The sequence below is a fragment of the Ambystoma mexicanum genome, chromosome 7p (assembly GCF_040938575.1).
Source record: "Ambystoma mexicanum isolate Mex_15411 chromosome 7p, UKY_AmexF1_1, whole genome shotgun sequence".
Taxonomy (NCBI): Eukaryota; Metazoa; Chordata; class Amphibia; order Caudata; family Ambystomatidae; genus Ambystoma; species Ambystoma mexicanum.
The window spans coordinates 267,917,916-267,942,336 of NC_090939.1; the positions used below are offsets into that span (position 1 = coordinate 267,917,916).

Here is a 24,421-nt window from a genome sequence, read left to right on the forward strand (position 1 = left end):
AATTGACCATTGAATTCAAAATAATTTTTGTTAAGTGCTATGGTCATGAGTTCCAGAATGAAATTGTGTGGGACTAGGTCCTGTGTGTCATGTTCGGCGAGAAATTCTCGCATGCATTCAAATGCCTGATCTTGAGGTATACTGGTATACAAGGATTGAACGTCCATTGTCACCAGTATCTGTGTGGATTGATCAAATTCCAGATTGGTATGGGTTGTGTCTCTAAGATAAGTTTCCGTGTTGACACTAAAAGGTTTCAAGAATGTGTCAATAAATGTACACAGAGGCTCAAGTGTAGAGCCGCATCCAGAAACTATTGGGGAGAGCATACATTGTTGGTATGCAGTCTTGGCTTGTAGTCAAAAATGTAGCTTCCTTGTCTGTTATCCATCCACGTTCATGGGCAAATTGTACTGCGCTCTCAATTTCAATTCTAATTTCATTTGTGGGATCTTTCTTGAGTTTTTTTACAGCTGACTTCATCTTGTAGTAAATCATTCATCATCTTTAAATATTGTGCTTTTGACATAACTATCCCACCACCCTTATCAGCTGGTTTAATGATGATCGAAGAATTTTGTGATAGTTCCATCAGTGCTTTATTTTCCAGCATGGAGAGATTGCATCTGAGAGGTTTCACCTTGTTCTTAAGTTTGTCAAGGTCCCGAAGGATACATTTTTCAAATGACAAAATTTCTTTAGGAATTTCATTATCTTGCGGTTTTAAGGTAGAAGGAACACGTAAGCCGGTATCTAGAGCTGGTTCAGTCTCAGGGAATTCATTAAAGAAAACTTTAAGACGGACAGTTCTAAGAAAGCGGCAAATCTCTACTTCAGTTTGGAACCAGTCCATTGATTGGGTGGGTACAAATGAGAGGCCTTTAGCGAGTACTGAGATCTGTGCAGGTGTCAATTCGATTTTGGCTAAATTGAAAATGGGCATTTGTTGCTGACAATTAGTTATCTGTTCAAGCGTCTCCGTCCTCGAAATTGGCCTCGTGGCGGGTGGTATGGAAGAAACCATTGTCCCCAAAACAGGCCTGCTGGCCCTCCTCTGCCTAAAAAAGGAGGGGGCGATGAGTAGTTTCCAAACATTTGTTGTGGTTGCTGATTATACCGACCTTGATCGTCTGAGCTGCTACTGCTTGAGTTTGAAAAAGATACCCAGCGACGTCTTCCTTTAGTTTTGGATTGTGATGCAGCCTGTTTTTTAGCAGCATCAATGTATTCGTCCGTAGTATAAGGGAAAATATTATCCAATTTAAACTCCTGAATATCCAAGTGTAACTTCTTTGTCTTTTTAGTAATGGGAGCTGTCTTAAAATCCTCAAAGATTTTGTTTGTTTTTTCGAGCTGATCACGGGCGTTGGTGATAGCTGTGTTCTCTAAGAAGAACTTTTCTTCTTTTTCTAGTTCCTTCTGCATCTCAGCACTCAGTCTCTGAGCAGTTGTGATAGTGAGGACCATCAGGTCTCTACTACATTTGATCGCAATATGACTGAAGGTAGTGGTATACTCTTTGTTAGTTAAGAAAAGGCAAGGTTCATTGCGAACAATTAAACCTGCCGGTATAGTATCTGCCCTGAGATATTCGTGGAGAAAGTGGCCATGTAATTTTGTTCTGAAAATGTTCCTTTTGAGTTTGAGCAGGTCATCGCAACATGTCGATTGGGCCAAACCAGGGAATGTTCATAGCATGTGAATCTATGAAAGATACCAAGGATGGAGAAATTGAGTTACAGGTAAGAATGTACCCCTTCTTCGGCACCCTTACATATAGTAAGCAGAGAGTTTAGTGACACATCACTCGTTAGCTTGCACACAGTGCACCAATCCTCATCGGATATCTTGGCCCCTAGGTCAACTGCCCAGCTACTGTGCAACTTAGTATAACGGCTCAAGTTTGGGGCATTCCATAAGAATGTGTTGCACTGTCTCCAAATAAGCTGTGTTTTTACAGATGCGACAAAAACGCTGATTAGCTGACAATTGCCATTGGGTGCCATATGTGGCTCTTACTGGCAACTGATTGGTCCTCATCAAAAGACAGAACCTACGTATTGCAGGGCTAGGAGAACGTATTCGGTACCTCTGTGGAGTAAGGTAAGTATGGGTAATCCCCTCGAGTTTATGGTAATTGTGCAGGGTACTCATATGGTGAAAATGATTTTCCCAATCTCTTTTCTGTAGTCGCTTTTTGAAGGCAGTCTGAATGGTGCTATACCGATCACAACAGGAATGATCGACTGACCAATTTAAGTCGGAGTATAACTCAATACACATGGCATCATACCGGTTATGGACTTTGTTTTTATGTAACCGTATAATATCTGGTCCTAATATGCGTAACATCTGACTCACAGGGTGACATATTGCTTTCAATGGAAGATGTCCTCGTTGTTGCAGAACAATGGCTTTGAGGGATATCAATCCTAATTCTGCACGGATATATTGAATGGGACAAGTAAGAGGAAGGCCCAATACAGTACGCCAGAAGCGGCCCTCGATTTTGTCTAACTAGGAAAGATTGTACAGAGTTAAAGCTTCTAATCCATATACCACAACTGGAATAAGCCACCGTGTATACAGCATCATGATGCCCTTCAATGAATAACCAGCATAGTGTAACACAAAACTACGCACTAGCATAGCAATGTGTTTAGCGCAATGAGTTTTACTGGTTATTAGCGTGCAATAGCCTACGTTACTGTCCTAACAACGCTGCGATATTTGTAGGAGTTAGTATATTCGATGGTCCCCCAATTTAGGACCATTTTAGGTCTGTTCAATTTCTTTGCCAAAAACAACATGTGAGTTTTGGTTAGATTAATACTCATCTGTGGGACTGATCTGTGACAACACCCTAAGACTTTACACCAAAGTTCTAAAATGTTTTAAGAGTGAGCGCAAGGACACTGTGGCTAACCAACAGACAGATTAGATTTCTTGTCCCCCTTGAGTTCAATCTGTTGTAAACATCTGTACAGGAGTTAAAGCACTGTAGCAGGGACATTCCTGTATTGGCTACAGTAAGGTGCAAGCACATGTGAAGATGGGGTCATACGTGGCATCTCAACAACGATGCGTACCTGGAATCAGTCGTCCACTCAGGGTTACTAGATCCAGTCTAATGGCTGCTGTTGCAAAGCAGAAAGTAGACCCAACACTCCTTTGAGGTGCAACAGGGTGTTGCCAGATCCACTCCTCACATCACGGGAGTGCAATTAAATGGAAGTTACCAAATGACACAACAGATGAGCTCTAACTTTACTAAATCGGAGTTGTACTGTTGCCTAGCCTTTTTGGGACTCGCTCACCTCTACTGTGATAGACCAATGTTGGTCACTGAGATAGAGCTGATAAATTGAAAATAAAAGTAGTTGTGTACAGCAGGATGAGCCATGGCCCTCAATATGCAGTACATGCCTGGCATGTGCTGTTCTTTGTCCCAACAGAGACAATGCCTACTGTCGGAGGTCTCACCATTCATAGTGCTGTAGAAGGCAGGGCAAAGCCTACAACTGTCCTTAGCCCGTCCCTGCACATCATGAAAGGAAATGGGGCCTTTTTCATAGCTTATGGCGTGGTACCTTTCACAGCAAAAAGGCCATTCCTCCCTGAACCCCCTAGCTCCCCTCCGCGACAAAGTAGGACTGTTCCCAGTTAGCTGCAGCACCCCTATGTAGCCTTGAAGCACATTTAATAGTATACTTTAGCGGGCTCAAAACAGAGCGGTTTCAGGACATAAGAAAATGGCTCATGTTCAGGCTGCTTGCAGGAATCTGCTTTGGACTCAAGTAGGTAATTCAGCTTACAATTCTCTACATCATCTTCAAATGCATCCATGTGGCTACCATGTCTGTCCCAAGGAAAACATCACACGGTATATCCCAGGATGGAACCTTTGGTCTATCGAACGTCACAGACTATTCATCCCTAGGACTGTCAGATAAGGGATGCAAGAGTTTCAGTCTTGGGGCCCTGGCTTAGGAATAAATTACCCAATTATATTTATGACAGCAGAATTTCTTATATTATCAGCCCCCCCCCCCCGTTTACGCAGTATCTGCTCATGTAGGCGTTGGGTACGGGTTTGAATGAAGTTTAGATCAGAGAGTAGAGGCATTACATAAATAATCAAACAGTGCCCAACTGAGAGAATACATGAAATGTGTTGTATCCTGCATAAGTATGAATGAGGTCTGAGTCAGTGCAAGAGCTGTGTTGGAATGCTAGGGGAGCTTGGAGTGTTGGGGCACCTGGGGATTCCAAGGGAGACGGTTAGGTACTTGGAGCTGGGCAGGGAACCAGGGAAGAAGCTACTAATGATCTCTCTCTCCTATACTATGAACTGAACCTGTAACCAAGAGAATAAAGCGTGTTTCCTTTTCTACATACCTGGGTCAGCCTGGTTCCTGCTCCTTGTTATCACTGACTCAGGGTAGATCCTGCAGGAGGCAGGATACATCATTTGGCGATGAGGATTTAAAAAAGCGAACCTTGGAGTGAAGGTTGGAGGGAGAGAAATGCCCAATTACCTGCGCCAAACAGCTCTGAAGTCAGTGAGCTGTTGGAATTAAATGTGGAGTTGGCGCTGTCTATGGAGGTGACTGACTATTTCATTGGAGGCACCAGTCAGGCTAGAGAAAAAGCCTGTGGTCAGTCATAAAGCAGCTGGAGGAGTATTGGGCCTTTGCTGGAAGGAGGCCGTGTGGCAGGGAGAAGGTGCCACCAGTAAGCAGCTGTCATCTTTTGGAGTCTGAGCATCGTTGCGCTTTTGCTGGAGAAAGGGCTTGTGGAAGAGTTTCTGCTGGAAAGAAAAAAAAAATTGTGGTGTACATTTTCGGAAGTCCCCGAGGGTCGTATGGGGTCCTGGGTGGCGCGCGCCCAGTCGAACTCCTGCGTTCCAGCTCTGCCGTTTAGCTGGAACGCATGCAGGCAGCCCCTCGCCATTATTTCCTCGGAGCTCCGGAGCCTGCAGAGGAAGATAGAGGAAAGGACGTCTGTGCGTGTAGAAGCGTGATGACCTGACCTATGAAGACAGTAAACATGAACTTTAGTGTTCATGAAGAAGCTTCCTACCGACGGCTGCCGATAGTGTTAAGGTTCAAGGAAGAAAAGGGAAATTATGTTAAGCACCAATTTCTGACCGGAGCTTTAGAATGTGAAATAATCGGTCGTGGCTAAAACGGGAGAGGTTTGAATTTTGGTAACTTTGATTCTTTGTAGAACAAAAAGGATTAGCGCAACTGTGAGGAATTTATCAGGTACTGATGCATTTTGGTTTAACACAGCAGCGGACGTTGGAGATTTGAGACATGATATTAATTACTAATGGAGTTTTAGTGCAGTGGACAGATGGCACATTAACGTTGTAGAGCACATTCCCAGTGGGGAGTTTAATTATGTTGGCATGTGAGGAGTTAAGCATTTTGGAAATGAAATGGATTTAAAGCAGTAGCAGTTGTAGTATATATGGTCTGGATTTATAACAAAAGGGTGCTGTTTTCATGTTTATTTTACAGGAGGGCATTCTCATACGATGCTGAAATGCTATTAATACTGCAGAATAATAATGCATTTCAAAGTTTCAGGTTGAATGACATGAAGTTGTGAGCAGAAGCGGTGTGTGCAGTGTGTGTGTATTGGGTACTAAATTTTGGGAAAGTGCCTTTAATGGTTTTTGTTTTAGATTATGGACTGCACACAAGTATGGAGCAATACTGAAGAAAAATGTTTTGCATGATGACATTTTTACTTTTATTGATTTATGAAGTACATGTTAGAGTACATGGAAGAGGCACACTAGGACATTTTGCAAAGAATGCAGTGGAGTTTCTTGAAAATGAATTGCACATTTTGATATAATGAAGTTCAGTCCACAAAATTGTAAAGCAAAGTAAGCATAAATGACCAGATTATGGGAATGCAAATTTTGGAAAATGCATATCTTGGGAAATGAAAATTTGGGGAAATGCAGATTTTGTATGTGTTCTGCACGTGTTGAAGTTGTCGTATGACTGTGATTTTTAGCTTGCGTATGTGTGTGCATATGGAGTTCTGGGTGTGTGACGCAAGGGTGCGCACAGGAGGCAGCAGTTTCGGCAGTTGTAGTGCATTTGCGTGGTAGTTGGGTGTGTGGAGTATGTGTGTGCGTGCGTGGAGTTGCACGTTTGTGGATGTTGAAGTATAGAAGTGTAGTTAGGAGTTACATGCATGGATTGGAGTTAGGTTCTCACATACTGGCCAGGTGTGTTTACCAGTGTAGATAAAACCTTCAAGGGGAACCCCACGTTTTTTTTAATGGAGGTTGGACACAGTAGAGTGCTCCAGTGGTAATGATCTTAGGGCATGGGGCCCATTTTTGAGGTCTGTAGTCAGTTTGGACACAGTAGAGTGTTCCGTGTTGACCTTAGGGCATGGGGCCCATGTATTTTGTTGAGGTCTGAAGTCAGTTTTCATCGCAGATTATGCGCATGAAATCTGGGGACATAGGTCCTCAGAATAGTAGCTAAAATGTCTGCGTTGAAGGTTATCGCTTGACAATTCTTTCAACTATGTAATGGTTGGAGTTTTAGTTAGGAGCAATGTGTGTTCTCCTAGTTTTCTGTAGTGCCAGGCGGTGCATGCGGGAAGAGGTGCTGTTTTATTATTGCACGCCAGTCTATTTTTATCGTTTTGAATACCAGTGGAGGGCACACAGGTAGGCCAGTTGTTATTTTGTGGAGTTTTAGTGCATATCTGATGATGCTTTGTCTCTTTCACGAGGCTTTTGGTGGGCAATCTTCAAAAGTTCCATTCAGCATTGTAAAATGTGTTTGCTTTATTAGAGCCAACCATCTCTTGGCTTTCGGTTGTATCGAGTTCCCCTTCCCTTTGGTGCATGTTATATTTAAGTGTCCTGCTACTAGGACCGTGTACAGGGTTGTTTCATTTGCAATAATGTCCAACAATCTTATGATCTCAAAAAATTCCTCGTCATCGATTAGATTGGTATTCCAATAGAGGTAGAGGTTCAATATAGCTATATGGGAGAATTGTTTTTTCTGGGCATTAAGTAGATCTAGCCTTACCAGCTGTATGCATGGATGAGGATTTTCCCATAGTGTTAATCTTGCCTTTAGTTCTTGTTTGGCAGATATAAGTAGGCCTGCCATTGGTCGAGCTTTTGATGGTTTGATGGCCGGAATTGTTATAACTTCGAAAGGAGGCCAGATAGGTTTGTTTATTATCCATGTTTCTGGTTTGTTTATTATCCATGTTTCTTTTAGAATTAACAGGTCATATGCATTTAGATGGTTATTTGATGCCGGGTTCATAAGACGGGCAAACCCTCTGGTGTTCCATATAGCAATTTAATGTTGTATATCTTCTGACTATGATTTTCATTATGCCTGGTTTGTTTTGTCGCTTGTTTTAACCAATTCCATGAGGGGTTAGGTTTAGAGTGGGTGGGGTTATCCAGATATGCATTAGTTTGCCAGTTGTTCCTTCACAGTTTATGATCAAAGGCTCGATCTTTTGTTGAGGAAAATCTTTTCCTTGCTGGACTTGTCTGATAATTTACTCGAGACGATTGCGAGATCATTCGCTGTTTTTCTAATATTCTTGTTTCTGTTCCAGCCAATGTTGGGACTACACCCAAATGTAGAAAGGCCGATTTCAGCCCATATTGTTTCTTTTATCAATTGAGATTTAATTATTAATTTAGCATTGTTCATTTTCAGTGAACGATATAGGAGCCCTTCTTGTATGCCACTTCCATGTATCCTTTTCAAGCTGGGAATTTGGGATATGATTGCAAAGATTGTCTTCCTGTTAGGGTAGGGACCATTCCTTTATCTTTGCAGCATCAGTATATGTATTGTGTCCTCGTAGCTCAAGTAGCAGATGCCCAAGGTGGAATGCTGCTATCCATCTTGTTCGCACTTGGTCTTTCCAGTTATCATTTGATTTCTGTTCATAGATTTTCATCTCTTCTTAGTTTGGGATTTGTTCAGACAATGGTTTGTTCTTTTATTTTGGTTTCGCTCTGTTGTCTTTATCACTCTCTCTTGCTTTGTTTTGGAATAGGTATGTTCTCTTGTATTTGTTAATGTTTGGCTATGGATCAATTTTGATCTTTTCTGCTCTATTGTTGCATAGTTGAGAGTCATAATTTCCACCTTTTTACAAATTAATTGCTAGAGATAAAACATCTTCCAGTGGTTCTAGATGACCTCTTAAGCGGTTATCTGGGATTGTGGTGAGAGTAAGTTGAGAGGTTCAGCAATTGTTCCTCATCATCGCCTTGCTCCTCGCTGTTTTCAATAGTACTGATGTATTGGTCTTGAATAGCTGCGCTGTCTTGTTCGCCTGGCTTGTAAGTTAGTTATTGTCTTTTGTGTTAAGGTCTTTTTTGTGCGTCTTGGTTGTTTCGACAGCGTGGATATCGCCTCAATGAATTGTTTCATTTTACTCTTCCTTTGTTTTATTTTAAGTGCTTGGTTTTTTGTTTTCTTCATCATAAGATATTCAGGTATTTCTTTTGTTTTATTCTTTTAAAACGTGTTGGTTTGAAAACTTCGAAGACCGAGCCTCCGATATAGTAGGAATTGCGTCAATCTCTGCAGTCTATATCATGATTTTCATTTGCTGATGGAGCGACGGCCCCGTTGGAGCCTGTAGAGATATTGGAGGTCTCGGCTCAGGTTTGTCAACTATGTTTGCATCTTGGGAGATTATGTCATATACTTCTGTGTCAAGTGAAGGGATGGGCATGTTATTTTTGGTGTTTTGCAAAATGGTAGTTATGGCTGGTAGTAAATTTAAAATCAAATCAGTTTTTGAAGTAAGTGAGCTCATTAGCACTGCATTGGCTGCTATTGTTTTTACTACCTTTGTTTGAGCAAAGAGTCAGTTGTTAATCGCAGTCAACGTTGTTTCGAGCGAGATTGACGAATGTTGCACAAAGCCAAAAGATGGTCGGGCGCTGGTTTCGCAAATGAAATGGCTGATGTTGCTGATAAAATTGTTGAGTTGTTTGGTGACTCAGGGTATAAGATAGGCGAATTTGATAAATCTGCCATGTTTTCCACTCTGTCCAGGTTTAGGTCTTCGGTTTATGTTTCAGGCATGATCACCTGCAAAAGGATTCGGTTTATATGCGATTTTTTTGGGCTGGTTTCTTTCCCTCCACAATCATTAGGTTGGTTATTCAACTTTCTTTGCATTGTGTTCTTGTCCACCATTATCGGTACTACCTGTGAGTATAGTAAGGGAATGTTCTGAGTTCTCACAGTTGTTAATTTGTGCTCTACAGAGCTTCATCATGTCATGTTTTGGAGTTGGAGCGTGGCACTCTCCTTGGCTTACTGTTACTGTTACTGCTGTAATTACAGCATCAACTTGGGTACGATATGCCAATAGTTCAGCATCAGTAATATGGTCTTTTGACAAAGACCTGTGACACTTCATGTTGAGCCTCAGCAGTGCTGTAGTTGGATTTGCAGGTGTTGTAGCAGACGTTAGAGCGTCTGGTCTAAGCTGGCAGAAGTTTTGTATATCTATGGATTTTCACCATTTCCCCTTTAACAGGAGCACTTTTTTCACTTTCTTTGAGGTTATCGCAGATGCATCTGTGATCACGTTTTTGCCGGGTGGTTGATTTTGTGATTATCGTGCCTGCATCGTTCGACATTGTTGATTTCAGTGTGTACAATGGCATGTTGGTCGACTGTTACTATTAAGGGAAAACGTGTTCACTGATTGAGGGTAGAAATCGCGGGAGTGCCGATGGGCTTGTTGGCTGACCAGCCGAACAGCATTCGCTCGTGCACTCCCATACTGCGCGGAGCGTCTCCAATTTATGTTGTAAGGAGTAAGGGGTGTGGCTCTGAGAGTCGCTATAGAGAAAAGGGTAAGTATTTGCTTAATGTTAAGAAATATGCAACAAAGTGGCAGTGAATATTTAATAGGGACGTTCTCTTACCAGTTTGTATCCAATGGAAAGCTTGCACAGCATATAATGCCGTCAGGCGGATTCGCGAAAAGCACAGTCATGACGCAACGAAAAGGGTTCTCAGCACAAACAGCACTCGCTCGTGCACTCCCAGTTAAACAAGCTGACATGACATACATTTGTGCAATTTTGATAAGGTTCATTGTAGCTGAGAAAAGAGAAGAGTAGCTTATAAAACGATGGAATGAGAGAGCTTGCAAATATAAGTGACCAGAAAACAAATCCAATGAGACAGAGTAATGTCCCCAAAAGGGGTATCCCCCACCAGCCAGGGGAGGTAATGCACAGCCCAAACATGGTGATGTCTGCGTCAGGTCTGAGAGGGCAACCCTTTAAATGTGGAACTCTGGGAGGATCATCTTCCGGGGGTAATGGAAGGCATGGAGCCATCCAAAAGACTTCTGCAATTCACAACCTGATCACAACCCTGGAGGCTCTTTACAGCAAGGCAGATCAATTAAAAGGAGGTCATGACTTCACTGGAGGGACACTTTTGGGCATGAGACAGACATTGAATCAAAAATTCATGAGACTTTGCAGCATTGACTAAGATAGAACAAAAGGATTCTGTTGCACACAAAAGAAAGCAGACTGAAACAGCAGAGAACGATCTGTGTGGTTGGTCTATCCACTCACAGGAAATCCTAGAATAAAAGTGGGAGGAAGGGGTAAGGGGGCAGATGGGGAGAAGCAGGTCTGCATAGAGCCTACAAGGCATGCAATGGCAGAATACCTCTGACGGGCAAGGAAGTGCGATTGTGGAGTTGGCAGATCCTAATGTGCATGACATAATACAGAGTATAGAGCTAACAAAACAAGCAGTTTTGGCTTTGCAAAACGGAACTCCTTTGGTTTCACAGGCCTCCCCTCAGGTCCCCGGCAGAGACTGGGAGCATAGCATGCATTCAGAAGGAGCCTGTGACACAAGAGAAGAGGGCAGTGTGCATGCACTCCCCTTGCTCTACCAACCTCCCTGCATTTCAGTATACACGGTCCCTTACACGTCGCCCTATATATCTAACAGCATTCTAGATTCCATCTCGTTGGTGCTAAAGGGCCACCCACCCTGTCATATGAAACAAAACTAAAGCACCAACTACGCAGCACACACTAGGCCTAAAATCAATAGCTGTGCTTTAGATAGTCAAAACTAACCGATGCATAAGTGCCGTCCAAACGAAAAGTACTGCGATGCATAAGTGCCGTCCAAACGAAAAGTACTGCGATGCATAAGTGCCGTCCAAACGAAAGTACTGCGATGCATAAGTGCCGTCCAAACGAAAGTACTGTGATGCATATATGCCGTCCAAACTAAAAGTAAGCAGCCGAAAGTCACCCAAGAAATTCCCCGGCATCAAAATGTAATTTCGAACATAAACTCGACATCAATATCAAGACTTTGTTTGGTGGCACGAAGGTGACATATTGAGGCCAAAACTAAAGATTTCTCATTGGGAGCCTGGGCAAAGTGACATAGGGGAATTACTATCCAGAAAGAGGCAAAGGCTGTGGGCACGAAAGTTACATTTATGAACCAAACTGCCCCGAAAGCAAAGTTCCTGCAACCAAAAGAAACTGAGCTTAATGTCCTATTTAAATGGTTAAAATCTCAGTAGCAGGGCCCATTGTGTCCTCGCATAAAATTATAGACTGCACAGAACACAACCGTGCCTTTCTGTAGGTCCGAGGTACTGTTCTTGAACCTAGGCAAGGTAAGGGTGCTGTCCCTTACCCTTCCTTTCCGGCACTGATAGGTGTTTGTTCAGAAAGAGAATTTCAATTAAAAAATGTTCACACTGCATATTAGAGACTGGAAAAATTATTTATTTGTTCATTAGTTATTTGTAAAGAGACACACTTGAAACGCCCTCTTGACGGTACCATGGTTGGTAGGGGGGTGGGGGGGGGATGGCGAGGTGGGAAAATAGCTCTTTCATTGACCCCCAACTGAGTGCAGCACCAAAAGCAGGTATTGCCATTGCTAATGTAGCAAACTAGACTATTGCAACGCTCTTCTCAAGAATCTAACTAAACTACAACTACTGCAGCACAATGCGCTCAGAGCAGCTTGGGACCAAATCTCACATGCCAGACGTAAAGCCCATTGGTCCACCTCATCCATCATCTCTCCAGGGCCATGCAGACCTCCGCTCGCTTCTCACCCCCAGATACAAAAGTAAGCGAGCAGGATGCTCCGACTTCATAGTCAATGCCCCCCACCCTCTGGCACTCAGACCCCCTACCCCCCCAAAGAGACTCAAAGACGAACAGTCATATCTTACATTCAGGAAACTGCTAACTTAGCTGTTCAACAAATATGTTTAATGTGGATTGCTCATGATCAGGACACTAACATGTTCAAAGACAACCATACCCATGCTCCGTTTACTAGCTATGTCTATATGTTGCTGCTTTTTTTAAATCTTGGTACAAGCGCCCTGAGACCCTTGGGTTAGGGCGCTACACAAATGTAATGGAATGTAGACAACGCCATGCATTCTTTGAACCCCGAGATAAGGAATAGGGAGCAGGAACGGTATTTTGGGTTCAGTCGAGGAAAACCTTGAATAGAAGATGTACATTTTCAGCTACCACTCACACTCCTCCTCACCTCTCAACTGCATCCACGTCGAGGCAGTAGAGCTCGCGCTTGTAATCTAGATGCTTCGGCGTGGACTTGTACATCTTCCCAATGCACGCGCAGCAGCCGGAGCACATCAAGCTTTCGATCATGCTGCAACAGAAAGGACAACATTGCAAGGGGGAGTAGGACCACCAAGCAGCAAGAACACGGAATTAAATGCAATATCGTTACATGTGCTACACCCTCGCGTGTTCTCGGTGATGAACATGACCTTTAACAGTGGCAGAAAGATTTCAGAAACTGTCCCCTTTCAAGAAAGCATGCAGTACAAGCTGGAACCGTTTCACAGAGTTAAAGAAAATGACAAACGTTGATTATTTATATATACTGAATTAATTTCCCAATATTGGGTTCGCTACAGTTAAAACAAAATAAAAAGTACATTTCTGCCAGATCGCTCCATGCGAATGTTCTAGTTTCAGGTGCTCATGTCTCTTGGATGAAAAGCGGCTGCACTGAGATCCCAACTGTGAGTATGGCTACTCTGTAAAGGAGAATGTCCTATTCATCTGCAAGGCAGCCCACTTGAGGCAAGTAGGGTGAAAACAGACAAGAGTGGCATGGGCTTCTCATTATGTCAAAGTCAGGAAATGGGGACATGGCTGCGTAATGTGACGCAGGGGAGGGGGGTATTGGCACCTCATGAAATGTTGGCTTTCAAGTGGCTAGTTGGTGCCATTGTAATCAATAAGGGACCTTGTGGCTGTTATTTGGAACTGGAAGAGAGTAAGGGAGTAAATAACTATCAAAAGGAACTCGGTGGTTGTTACTTCAGGGACATTTCATTTTTAGAGTGCTTGCACATCCAAAGCTTTCTGGATGTTGGTCTGTGTGGGAAAGGACCGATAAGGACTTATTTATTGTGCTAAAAGTCCCAGCAAACCCGCTCGGCACAGCACCTAAGTAAGTTAGAGTGAAGTTCGAGATGGCCTTGGCCGGACAATCAACGCACTAAGGAAGGAGAAATGATCGGCTGGGGTCGTCCTATCAGGCAGTCCCTCTCTTAGCCAAATGTTCAAGACTTCTTAAATAACCCTTAGCAATGTGCTTATGGTAATGTGCGAGAGGGAGAGTTGCACAGTAGTAAAGTGGCAAGGGAAATGGAAGCGGTCTGCCGAGGCGAGTGGTTAGAGTGCAAGGAGGACAGCAAGTTCTCTGCATATAGGTCTACTGCACTGTGTGCTTGTCCTTTATCCTAGTCTCTGGTGAGTCAGAGAAAATACCATATTCCCCTGCCAGGAAGTCCGGGCAGTGGAAAACATTTCCGATGTGCAGTGCTTTGACATCACTGTAGGAAAAAATGCATTCAGAAATATGAAATGATACTTGGCCATCTCTCGGTATTCAACAGAGATGGGAAGAGGATCACAACAATGAGCATTCGGCTCTTGATGGGACACACCCGGCTTCTAGGCTTGGTAGTTTCTGAATTACTGTTCTGGAGTTTGCATGTGGGAAAAATGTAAAAGTAATTCTGGACAAAAAGCCAACAACTCAGGGTCACCACACCGTCAAACATTATGCATTATTATTTACCTCTTGGCTCCTTGAAATAGCCCCCTCCCCCACCGAAGGTGCTTTTGATTGCAAACATGTTAAAATATACTTCTCTTTATACGATCTCGATCATGGTCTCCATTAATGATCTATAGCATCCTAGCTATCACAAAGCATTCCTTTTCCCTTCTGGTCATCCCTTTCCCAGCTCTGTGGCATTTGCATCCTCTTTTCTCTACTCCTTTTACTCTGCAGCCAAGGTTTAGTTGCTTTGGTGGGAGGGAACAGAACATCGGACAAGCCTTGGTCGCTATGAGACCACTACTGTGTTGATTTTGAGCTGTATACAAATATGGCAATGTAACATAATATAACTAGGCTTTTCCAATAAAAAGTATTATCAAAATAAACAAATAATATTTCTTACTGAATTGATGCGACTAGCTCTTCTTAACAAAAGGGTGCTATAGACAAGATTTTAAACACTTACATGCAATACTGGGAGTAATGCGCCTTAGTGGCACTTTGCCAGAAGGTAGTCATACTGTTGAGAAAAGTCAATGTCACAGCATCCCGTGAGGGTAACTTATTGTGTCCTGTCACTTCCAGGTAAGTAGGGAAAGGAGGGAGAAGAAGCTTAAGTGAAGGGATCAATGGGTGGTTGAGGAAAACCAGACTGAGGCGGGTGCAGAGGAGATAAAGCATTTTAGGCAGGAGAAATAAGGTCATGGATAGACCATTGGACAGGAAGACGTTTGTAAAGAGATTGGTTGTGCATAGATATCAAGCCAGCATAGAGGTAGTCGGGTGAGGTGGGGAGGAGTATGGAAGATTATAGAGGCTTCCAATGTAAAGACTTTTCCAAGAGGAGCAACGGAGTAGGTATGAAGGTCCTGGAGTAGACTTGAGGAGTTGTCAAGGCAGTTAAGGATCAGGGTGGATATAGGAATGTTGGCAAAGCATTGGGTGAGCAGTGGGGAAACTTCCTCCAGATGTTGAGAAGGTTGATCCCAACACCTGGGCAGTTGAAGTGCGGAAGCTTAAGTTCACAGTCAACGAAGACTACAAGGTTACAAGCCTTGAGGAAGGGAGAGGGAAACCGGGAGGGAGAGGAAGAGGCTTAAAGGCAGGAAGACAGATGGCTTAAATCTTAGAGGAAATGAGCAAAACACAGTCAAGAGCCGCTCAATGACAAATGGCAGAGAGGTTGTTTGAGATCCACAGAAAGAGGTCCAGGGTGAAGGAGGGGTAAAGAGAAGAACATGGGAGTATCATCTGCAAAAAGCTGGTAGGAGAACATGAACAAGGAAATAGTTTGCCAAGGGAGGAGGTGTAGTGTGTGAATAGCAGACGGCCGAGGACTAACTCTTAAGGGGCGAGTAATAGGATCAGAGGAGCCAAAGTTGCAAAAATGAAGGAGAACACAGTGAGGTAGGAGTCAATCCGTGAGAGAGCACAGCCCTGGGTTCAGAGATTAGAGAAAGTTAGCAAGAGGGATGGCTTGTCGACTACATCAAAGGCATCAAACAAGTCCACAAGAAGGAGGCTGAACGTCAGCGTGCAGTGCACATGGGAATAATTAAAAGACCTGGATCAAAGTGATCTCTTTGGAATGGCGACTGTAGATTGAAGTGTTGCAGTGATCATTAGTTTGAAGGCATCATTACATTAAAGAATACATGCTCTAGGATTTTAAAGTAGTTGTGCAGGAGAGAAACAGGACGGTAGTTGGTAGAGCAGTTCAGGTTCACAGAGAACTTCTTGAGGATGGGAAGTAAAGTGGCTACCTTGAAATGCAGAATAGGCTCTTGCAGAGGGAGGGGTTGACGAGATAGAAACAGATTGGTGCAAGTTTTTTTTGTTTGTCCATGGTTCCAAAAAGAACCTTTACAAAACAGATCATCAATATCTAAAAACATCTGCATTTTACCTCATACATGTTAAATAAAACATTTCTATCATTCAATACACAGTAGGTAAAACACATCTAACATTCAATACACATATAAGTCAATAAATGAAAAGACCTCAAGGTAGAAAATAAAAGCAATTCTAACAAATCGAGTAGATCCCAATTACAATTTTTGGCTTTTCAGTTAATTCACAGCACAAAATCTTAGCCAGTTCGCTTTCAATATATTTCAGAAACCATACTAAGGCAAAAATCAGCGGCCGATATAAGCCATTCATCATTCTTGCCCAGAGGGCTTCAAGGCAATCTTCAAATTGTGGATTAACACATTTCATTAGTAAATTGGTTCGCTGATTGTTAAAGTAAGGGCAAAATAACACCAAATGCTTCAATGTTTCTATGGAATCAACACAAGTAGGGAAGCAGCATTTCAAGTTAACTTCTTCCCCTTTATTCTTGTACCAATATCCAGACCTTTCCATTTAATTTGAACCTCATATAGTAATTCCTAATGAGATTACATGGGAAGGATTCCAGATATCTATGTCACAGGGTTCTTTTATTTAAAAATGTAGAATACTCAGTGCATGATTTGTAATTTTTATGTGTTCCAAGGTCTGACACCAGGCATATTCACACAATTTCTTTTCGGCATATCCTGGTCTAAGACATAAATCGTCAGCTGTTAGATTGATTTCATGCAATAGTGTCTGCATTTATCGCCGATATAAATCAAGGGAGTGTACATTGTTCAAGGAAATATTATTTTGAAAATCTTGGTATAGAGAATTGATTGAGGACAAATCATCTTTCCATAATTCGACAATTGTCTCCATTTCCTTCGTGTGTAGAGGGCAATTAAACCAAACTCGTGTCTAATAATGTTATTTGGAAGGTGCGATCGGGAGATGCATAGCTGATTTAAATAGCCGTCCTTGCAGTGCGTCTAGAAATGTATACATGTTAAATAAACAAATATCCAAACAATATAAAAGGACGCTGTCCACCTTTAGGCTATAGAAATGGAGTACAGGGACTACTGAATATTTACAATATTTCCCATAAATTATTTTAAGTTGTGAGAGAAGCGGCCTTGCTCTTAAGTTTAATTGCTCACCCCATGACTTATTCGAATTTTTATCAGAGAGATAATATCCTAGATAGTGTCCGTAATCAAAAGGGATAGCAGTGTTAACAATTTACCATTGATATTGTTTTTTCCTATTCTTTAAACCAAATGTTTTAATCGCTGTCTTAGATGGATTTGGGCTCAGATTATGATCATTTGCGAATTTTTAAAATAAGTTCAGTTTCAATGGACGCCCTGCTGGAGTAGGGTCGAAAATAATATCATCGGCGAAAGCTAGATATTGAAGGCGAAGTGAGCCAAGTTTGGTTGAGAAAAGGTTTGCTTCCTCCCAAGAGTGATCCAAGTCTGCAATGTAAAGGTTAAACAAGATAGCAGCTAGATTACATCCTTGTATAAGCCCGAGATGGGTTTTTATCTGGTCTGTGAGACCACCTTCACCAGTGACCCTTATTCTATACGCTGTGTCTGTGTGTAATTGGACAAGACAATAAATCAATAGTGAGGGAATTCCCAATTTTACCAATTTGGGCCACAAAATGTTTTGAATAACAGAGTCAAAAACTGCTGACATGTCGATCAAAGCTATGTAAACTGGACATGCACTTTGACGATTTGCACCAAATAATGTGTGACATCACAGTGCCATTCAAAGTAGTAGCTTTCCTAAAGCCGGTTAGAAATTTAGAATATATATTATACTTTGACGTAATGTTCTAAGTCCTGGAGAAGTAAAATAGCGAATATTTTTGCTTCCATATTTAACAAAGAAATAGGCCGATAGTTCTCCGGTAGAGTTGGACCGGCCGTTTTATAAATGGGGTTGATATTAGAGACTGCCCAAGATTGTGATACTTGACCAGTATGGATTATTGAGTCAAATTTGGATTTCAAAATATTTGCCCAAAATGTGGGATCAAATTTAGAGAGACTGGGCGGTAGCCCATCAGTGCCAGCAGATTTAGAAAGTGTCAACTTGCTGATTGCCCATATAATGTCATCAATAGACCACTGAAGTCTTCCCAATTGCTTGTAACATACAGGAAAAATATTTGATTTCCAAATTTGTCCGGAAGTGTGAATTTAGCTGAAATAGATTTGCCCCAGGTCTTCGCAGGGATGAGATTTAAAGATGGAGCTTTATTTGTACCATTAACACCTTTAATGGTCTGCCATATGCATCTCGTATCGGGTTTACAAATGACTTTAATGCGCAATTTACGTTATTGTGGTTCAATATGCGCACGTTCCTCAACTTATTTTTTATATTTCATCAATATACGTTTGCACAACATATGATAGTTAGGGGTGCAAAGTATATTAAATTTCAAAGTCCTCAACTCCTTATTTTTTGCCTTTTTAGCATTTTACATGTTGGATCAAAATGAAGAGGATGGATTATAAGAGTTGTAGCATATTTTACTTGGAAATGTAGTAGAGCCTTCTTGGTAGCTATTGAGCAAATGGCTTCTTTTTCCAAAAAAGACATATGAAGATCTATTCTGGTCTTTGTTATGATGTTAAATACATGACAGCAGCCGAAGCGAAGTCTTCTGCCCCCCGAAGGAATAAGGGTATATCAAAACCCGCCTGTAGGGCACCAAGAGACCACCAAGAGGTCAAAAGGAGTGGAAATGGGGTAGTCAGAACGGGGGAAACCCCGCTGGACTTGTTATGTTACAGGGAAGTTTAAAGTTTGAGGGGGGGAGGGAACCAGGGAGTTGGTATTCAAAGTTGGGAACTTTCCTTAATTAAACCAGGACCACCCGGAGCACCGGAAGCCGCTGGAATCAAGCAGGGAGGCACCAGGAGCGCCACCCACATAAGAGCGACCACGCAAAACCCAAGGCAGAAGAAAATCAATAATGGAATGTCAGGGCAATAAATAGCTACGTCAAGCAGCGCCGAATCCATGCATTCATAAAGCGCAGTAAGATCGGAATCGCCCTCCTGCAGGAAACTCACCTGAATGCACAAAAGCTAGCTGCACTTGCCAAAATTTGGAGGGGGACACTGATAGGATCCACATATTCCACTTACGCAAGAGGAGTCCTGATCTGGATAGCTCCTTCCATCCCCATAAAATTGATGCACTCAAAAACAGACAAAGGCAGAATGGCCCTAGTGCACAGCAACATTGAGGGAAAAGAACTGTCTGGTTAGCACCTACGCACCCAACACTACGCCACAGTCTTCTTACGCTCCCTATATAAACTTCTGAGCCCATTCAGGGACTGCACCTTGATATTGGGGGGTGGGGAGGGAGACCACAACTGCACATTGAATCCCCTCATAGACAGATCAGATGACAAGCACGCCCGCCCGGCCCCACCCGCCAAAATACTATACGCACTAACACAACAATACGCGCTTAGAGACCTGTGGAGAGAACACCACCCAGAGAAACGAGAGACCCAGAGAAACGAGAGTACTCCTACTACTCTGCCCCACACGCTGTACACACTAGAATAGATTACATTCACGTAAGTGAGGAACAACTGGCCATGTTCGACGACACACAATACCTTGATAGAGTGTTGTCAGACCACTCCCCACTGGCGACCACCTGGACAGTGTTCGCACCCAGACCCCCCGGCGCCCACCTGGATGCTCAGATCCAAAGTCCTGCTAGACGAGGCCTTCGCCGAACAGATTTAAAAAAAAGCACACTAGACTACTGGCAACTAAATATGAATAGTGTGCAACACATTAGTACGGCATGCAAGGCGTATAAGGTGGTCATGAGGGGGGAGATGATCGCAGCTACTGGAGGAGCCCAGGAGGTCCATACTCGCCTTACTGGCACGCAATGAGGAAGAGCTAAAAGCACTAGAAGCAGAGTTCCCTGCCGATCCCACCCACCTCCGAAGAATAATAGAGCTCAAACAAGCCTGTCTGGGGCATTGGGGAAAAACTAGGGAAACTCAACTACACAAAGCACATTGAACGCAGCCATGCCCTTGGGGGCAAGCCAGGGAAGCTCCTGGCTTGGCTTTATAGGAGGGAAGACCCCAGGACGCCCATTTGCCAAGTACGCAACCCGGACGGCACATTGGCACACACGCAGGCCGGAATCAACCTAGCGTTCACCGGGTTTTACCAGGCCCTGTACACCGAACCCCCTTCGCCCACAGACACTGAAATAGAGGATGTCTTAGACATCAAGCTACCCAAACTAGATGCGCAATTAGCTGAGGCCTTGGATGAGCTCATTACCCCCGAGGAAGTCATGGCCACCATTAGAACCCTACCATCCGGCAAGGCCCCAGGAACAGACGGGCTTCCTGGGGAGTTCTACAAAACATTCGAGGAAACGCTGGCTCCACTCCTGGCCCAAGTGTTCAATGAATTTTATGAAATAGGCACCCTCCCCGACACCATGAGGGAAGCCGTAATTATCCCTTTACTGAAACCCGGCAAGGACAGTGGAGAATGCGGCTCGTACATGCCCCCCTATCTATGCTCAACGCTGACAAGATTGACAGCGCCATTAGCGAGAAGGCTGCGTAAAGCGGTCCCACTGCTAATCCACCAAGACCAGAATGGGTACGTACCTGGGCGAACCATCACAGAAAACCTACGCAAACTACACCATGTCATATATAGCACTAATGGCAAGCCCGAAAAAAATGTGCAGTGGCATCCCTAGATGCCACCAAGGCATTCGATTCAATCCGATGGAAGTGGCTACACGCCACCATGGCCAAGATGGGAATTGGACCGGCCTTCCTAAAGTGGGCCAAACTCATACACCGACCCCACGGCCAGGGTGCGCACCAACAATACATACTCTGAGAAATGGCGTCTCCATAGGGGCACACGACAGGGGTGCCCACTCTCCCCATGCTTTATATTATTGCAATAGAACCCGTAGCAGCATATCTAAGGCAGGAATACGGGGACGGGGGTATCATGATAAACGGAGTGACCCACTTGGTCTCCATACATGCGGACGACACACTCCTCTACTTGAACAACCCTGAACATATATTGCCATACATACTGGAGACGTTAGATGGGTTTAGCAGATACACAGGGATACAAATCAAATCACGACAAGTCTTGCCTCTTCCCCCTCGCGTCACTAAGTGAAACCAGCGCAGAAAGGCTCCCAGTCATGGCCTTCAGATGGGAGACCACCTCCTTCAAATACCTAGGGATAACCATCCACCGAGACCCCAAGACAGAGCACCCCCTCAACACAGCGAGAGCTAAAGACAACCTTGCAAAGTCAATGGACTTCTGGGGCAGACTCCCGCTCTCAGTCGCAGGAAGAGCGGGCCTCCTTAAGATGGTGGCGCTACCCCACCTCCTACACCTTTACCAACGTCTCATATAACATTCCCCAGAAGTTCTTCAAAGACCTGAACAAACTATGCAGAGGATTCCTGTGGCAAGGAGGGAGGCATAGAGTGGCACTAGAAGTACTGCAACTTTGAATTATACTACCTAGCAGGCCAACTGAAACATGTAATCCAATGGATGGCGGACGAAACCACATCCGACACCCGGCTCCTGCAACCAGCCATCCTCCACATGCTACTCAAGAGACTTATTCTGGACCCCAGATGGCGCGATCCAACACAAACCATACCTAATGAAGCTAGGTATCCAGATCTGGAAACGAGCCTGTAAAGTCATGAAGACATGCGACCCATACTCACCTCAGATACTGATTGCCGCAATCATGATAAGCAGACCAAGGGGCCCGAAAGAAATAAGGAACATGTGGGACCCTAGGTCGCCTAGGGTGGCTACGGGGTAGCCACCCTAGGCAACCTAGTGATCAAACAGGGCATTCCAACGTTCACAGAACTACATGAGACCTCAGGACTACCAGTAGGGCAGTTCCTACTCCACGGCGCGGTGACAAGAAAGCTCGCAAGCAGATGGCCATAGGTAGAGAACCTCGAAACTGGACTTGATGGCATAGAAAACATGCTAAACGCTGCCGAGGGCGGACATGAAACCTCGAGACTCTACGAGTCACTGCTAGACAGCGCAACCAAACATGATCTCAAGTGCAAAGTGAAATGGGAACAGGAGCTGGGCCTGCAATTCGAGGAAAAGGAATGGGAATCAATAACTCACTATCATAAACAAGTGTCCAGGAACGCCCGACTGCAGCTCATACAGTTTTATATCATCAACAGAGCGTACCTCACACCCAAAGTTATTTCAAAATTCAGAGGAGCGAGAACAATGGAATGCCCTAAATGCAACGAACCCCGCGTGGGGATGACACACATGTTCTGGGGATGCCAGATCATACAAACCTTCTGGTCACAGATCGCCGCGAAGGTTGCGGATGCAGACATCATCTTGGACGTACAGACACCTACAGCGTGCATCCTGGGCAGATACAAAAAAAGCAAAAAAAACAAACCCATGAACAGGCTCAAAGACCTGATGTACATTTTAGCGAAGAGATGCATCGCCATGGGGTGGAAATCCCCCAAAAGCTCCTAGCGTAACATTGTGGTGGGAGGACCTCCGTAAGTGGACAACGGCTGAAGCTTGAGCATGGGAAAATGCGCAGAGAGAACAGAGACTGGACATCAGCGAAGACCTACCCCAATGGGTGGCGCTCACGGTGTCATTATTCCACCCAACCGAAGTAGCTTCCACCACCGACGACTCCGGCAGCCCATGAGGGCCTTCCGGTGCACTATGATAATAACTGTTGCATTATTACAAAAATCAATAAAATACGTTTCAAAAAATAAAATCAATGAACCAATCGTGAAAGTAGTCCTTCCACATCGTCCCTCTCTTCTTAGCTAAAGTAGAAACATTAACAACTCTGGAATCAAGCCGATTCTTGTGATATTCGGAATTAAGGTCCCCACCAATTATAATATCACAGTCAACCTTTTGTAGGAAGATGTTTTCAAGGCAATTGTCTATTTCATCAAACATACACTCTATGGAAATGATCGCTGGGTTCCAATATTCATTAGTGCAATAGATTTAATCTTCTTGTTTGATAGACTCAGAATTACACAGAGCATATTGCTCGATTCCCAGAAAAGTTGCGTATGGCATGAGATGTTCACTGCAATCGCTAATCCCCCAGATGGGCGACCATTAACTCTAGTGGCAGAGAAGCAATAAGTATTATAACCTGCCACAGTAAGAGGATCCATTTTTATTGTCTCTTGTACCATCATAATACATGGCAGCAAGCTAGGAGTTAAAGAGTGAAACCATTGCTGAAAGTTGTGAAAGCCACAAGAATTCCAGGAAGTGATTGTAAACTTCCTTACTATGAGTGGCTAGGGAGCAGATGGAACAGTCTTCGAATTCACAATCATTTTCAGCATTGGTTCCAACCATACAATGTCCTTGGTGTTCCCAGCTAGTTTTAACAATTGAGCAAGTGTTTGAAGTTGTTCGTTGGGAATAGAATTAGAATCATGTTTTAGCCAGAGTGGTATCGGCTTCTTGGTGGTAGTATGATAAGAATTCAAGGGCACTCTCTTCATTACCAAAGGTAGATAAGGAGAGACCTTGTTCATTTAGTTCCGCCCGATATGACCAGATAAATTTCAAAATATTTTCCGATGGAAGATAACATATCATACGATAGTTGTTGGGTCTTGCTAGGGAAATCCTTGCAAGGACCTGGCTTGTGAGATTCATTCATTGTGGAATACGTGCTACTGCTAGAAAGAACGCTCGGTTAATGCGGGCCTTACCAAGAAACGCTGGATTTCCTTCAAGCCCTATGATATTAACTTCATTAGGACTTAATTGTGGGTTAATACCAGTGTCCGCAGGCATGCAATTTTTGTCGATGTTATGATTTAATATATTCTCACCACTAGACTCCACTTTTGGAGGATTTGTATCTGCTACAGAAGATACAGTAGTTTGGATGCGAGATTTACCTGACAGTTCATTTGTTATTACTTCAAAAGTAATGAGACCTTCTTCCATGGCCTTCCTAAGGGTTGCCAAGATTTGAGCACGTTTGTTGATGTTAATTGAGTCACTTGGGTGGTCCACAGAATTTTTAGAAGGACCACTCTTATTGGAATGAAGATCGTGCCAATCATTAGATATAGAGGAAATTGTCATGGGTTGCCCTTGTATGGCCTTAGAATCCGTAGCAAAGGCTGGCAGGAAATTCTCAGCTTTACTGCCACCATTGACTATAATGAATTTCTCATCATTAGTGATGGTTGAAGCGTTACAAGTATATTGAGTATTTGAACATACTTCAAGATAAGATTTCTTCTTTTTGGTCAAGACTGGGGGGAGGGGGTTCTGGGATAATAG

General features: G+C 43.5%; 1 protein-coding gene across 1 annotated transcript in view; it reads right to left on the minus strand.

Annotated features, from left to right (window-relative positions):
• The window catches only part of MIS18A (MIS18 kinetochore protein A), a 211,211-nt gene that overhangs the window by 105,574 nt on the left and 81,216 nt on the right, over positions 1-24,421 (minus strand). Inside the window, exon 3 of the mRNA XM_069636335.1 lies at positions 12,612-12,734. Within this exon, the coding sequence (XP_069492436.1) occupies positions 12,612-12,734 (123 nt within the window). The remainder of the gene's footprint in view (positions 1-12,611; positions 12,735-24,421) is intronic.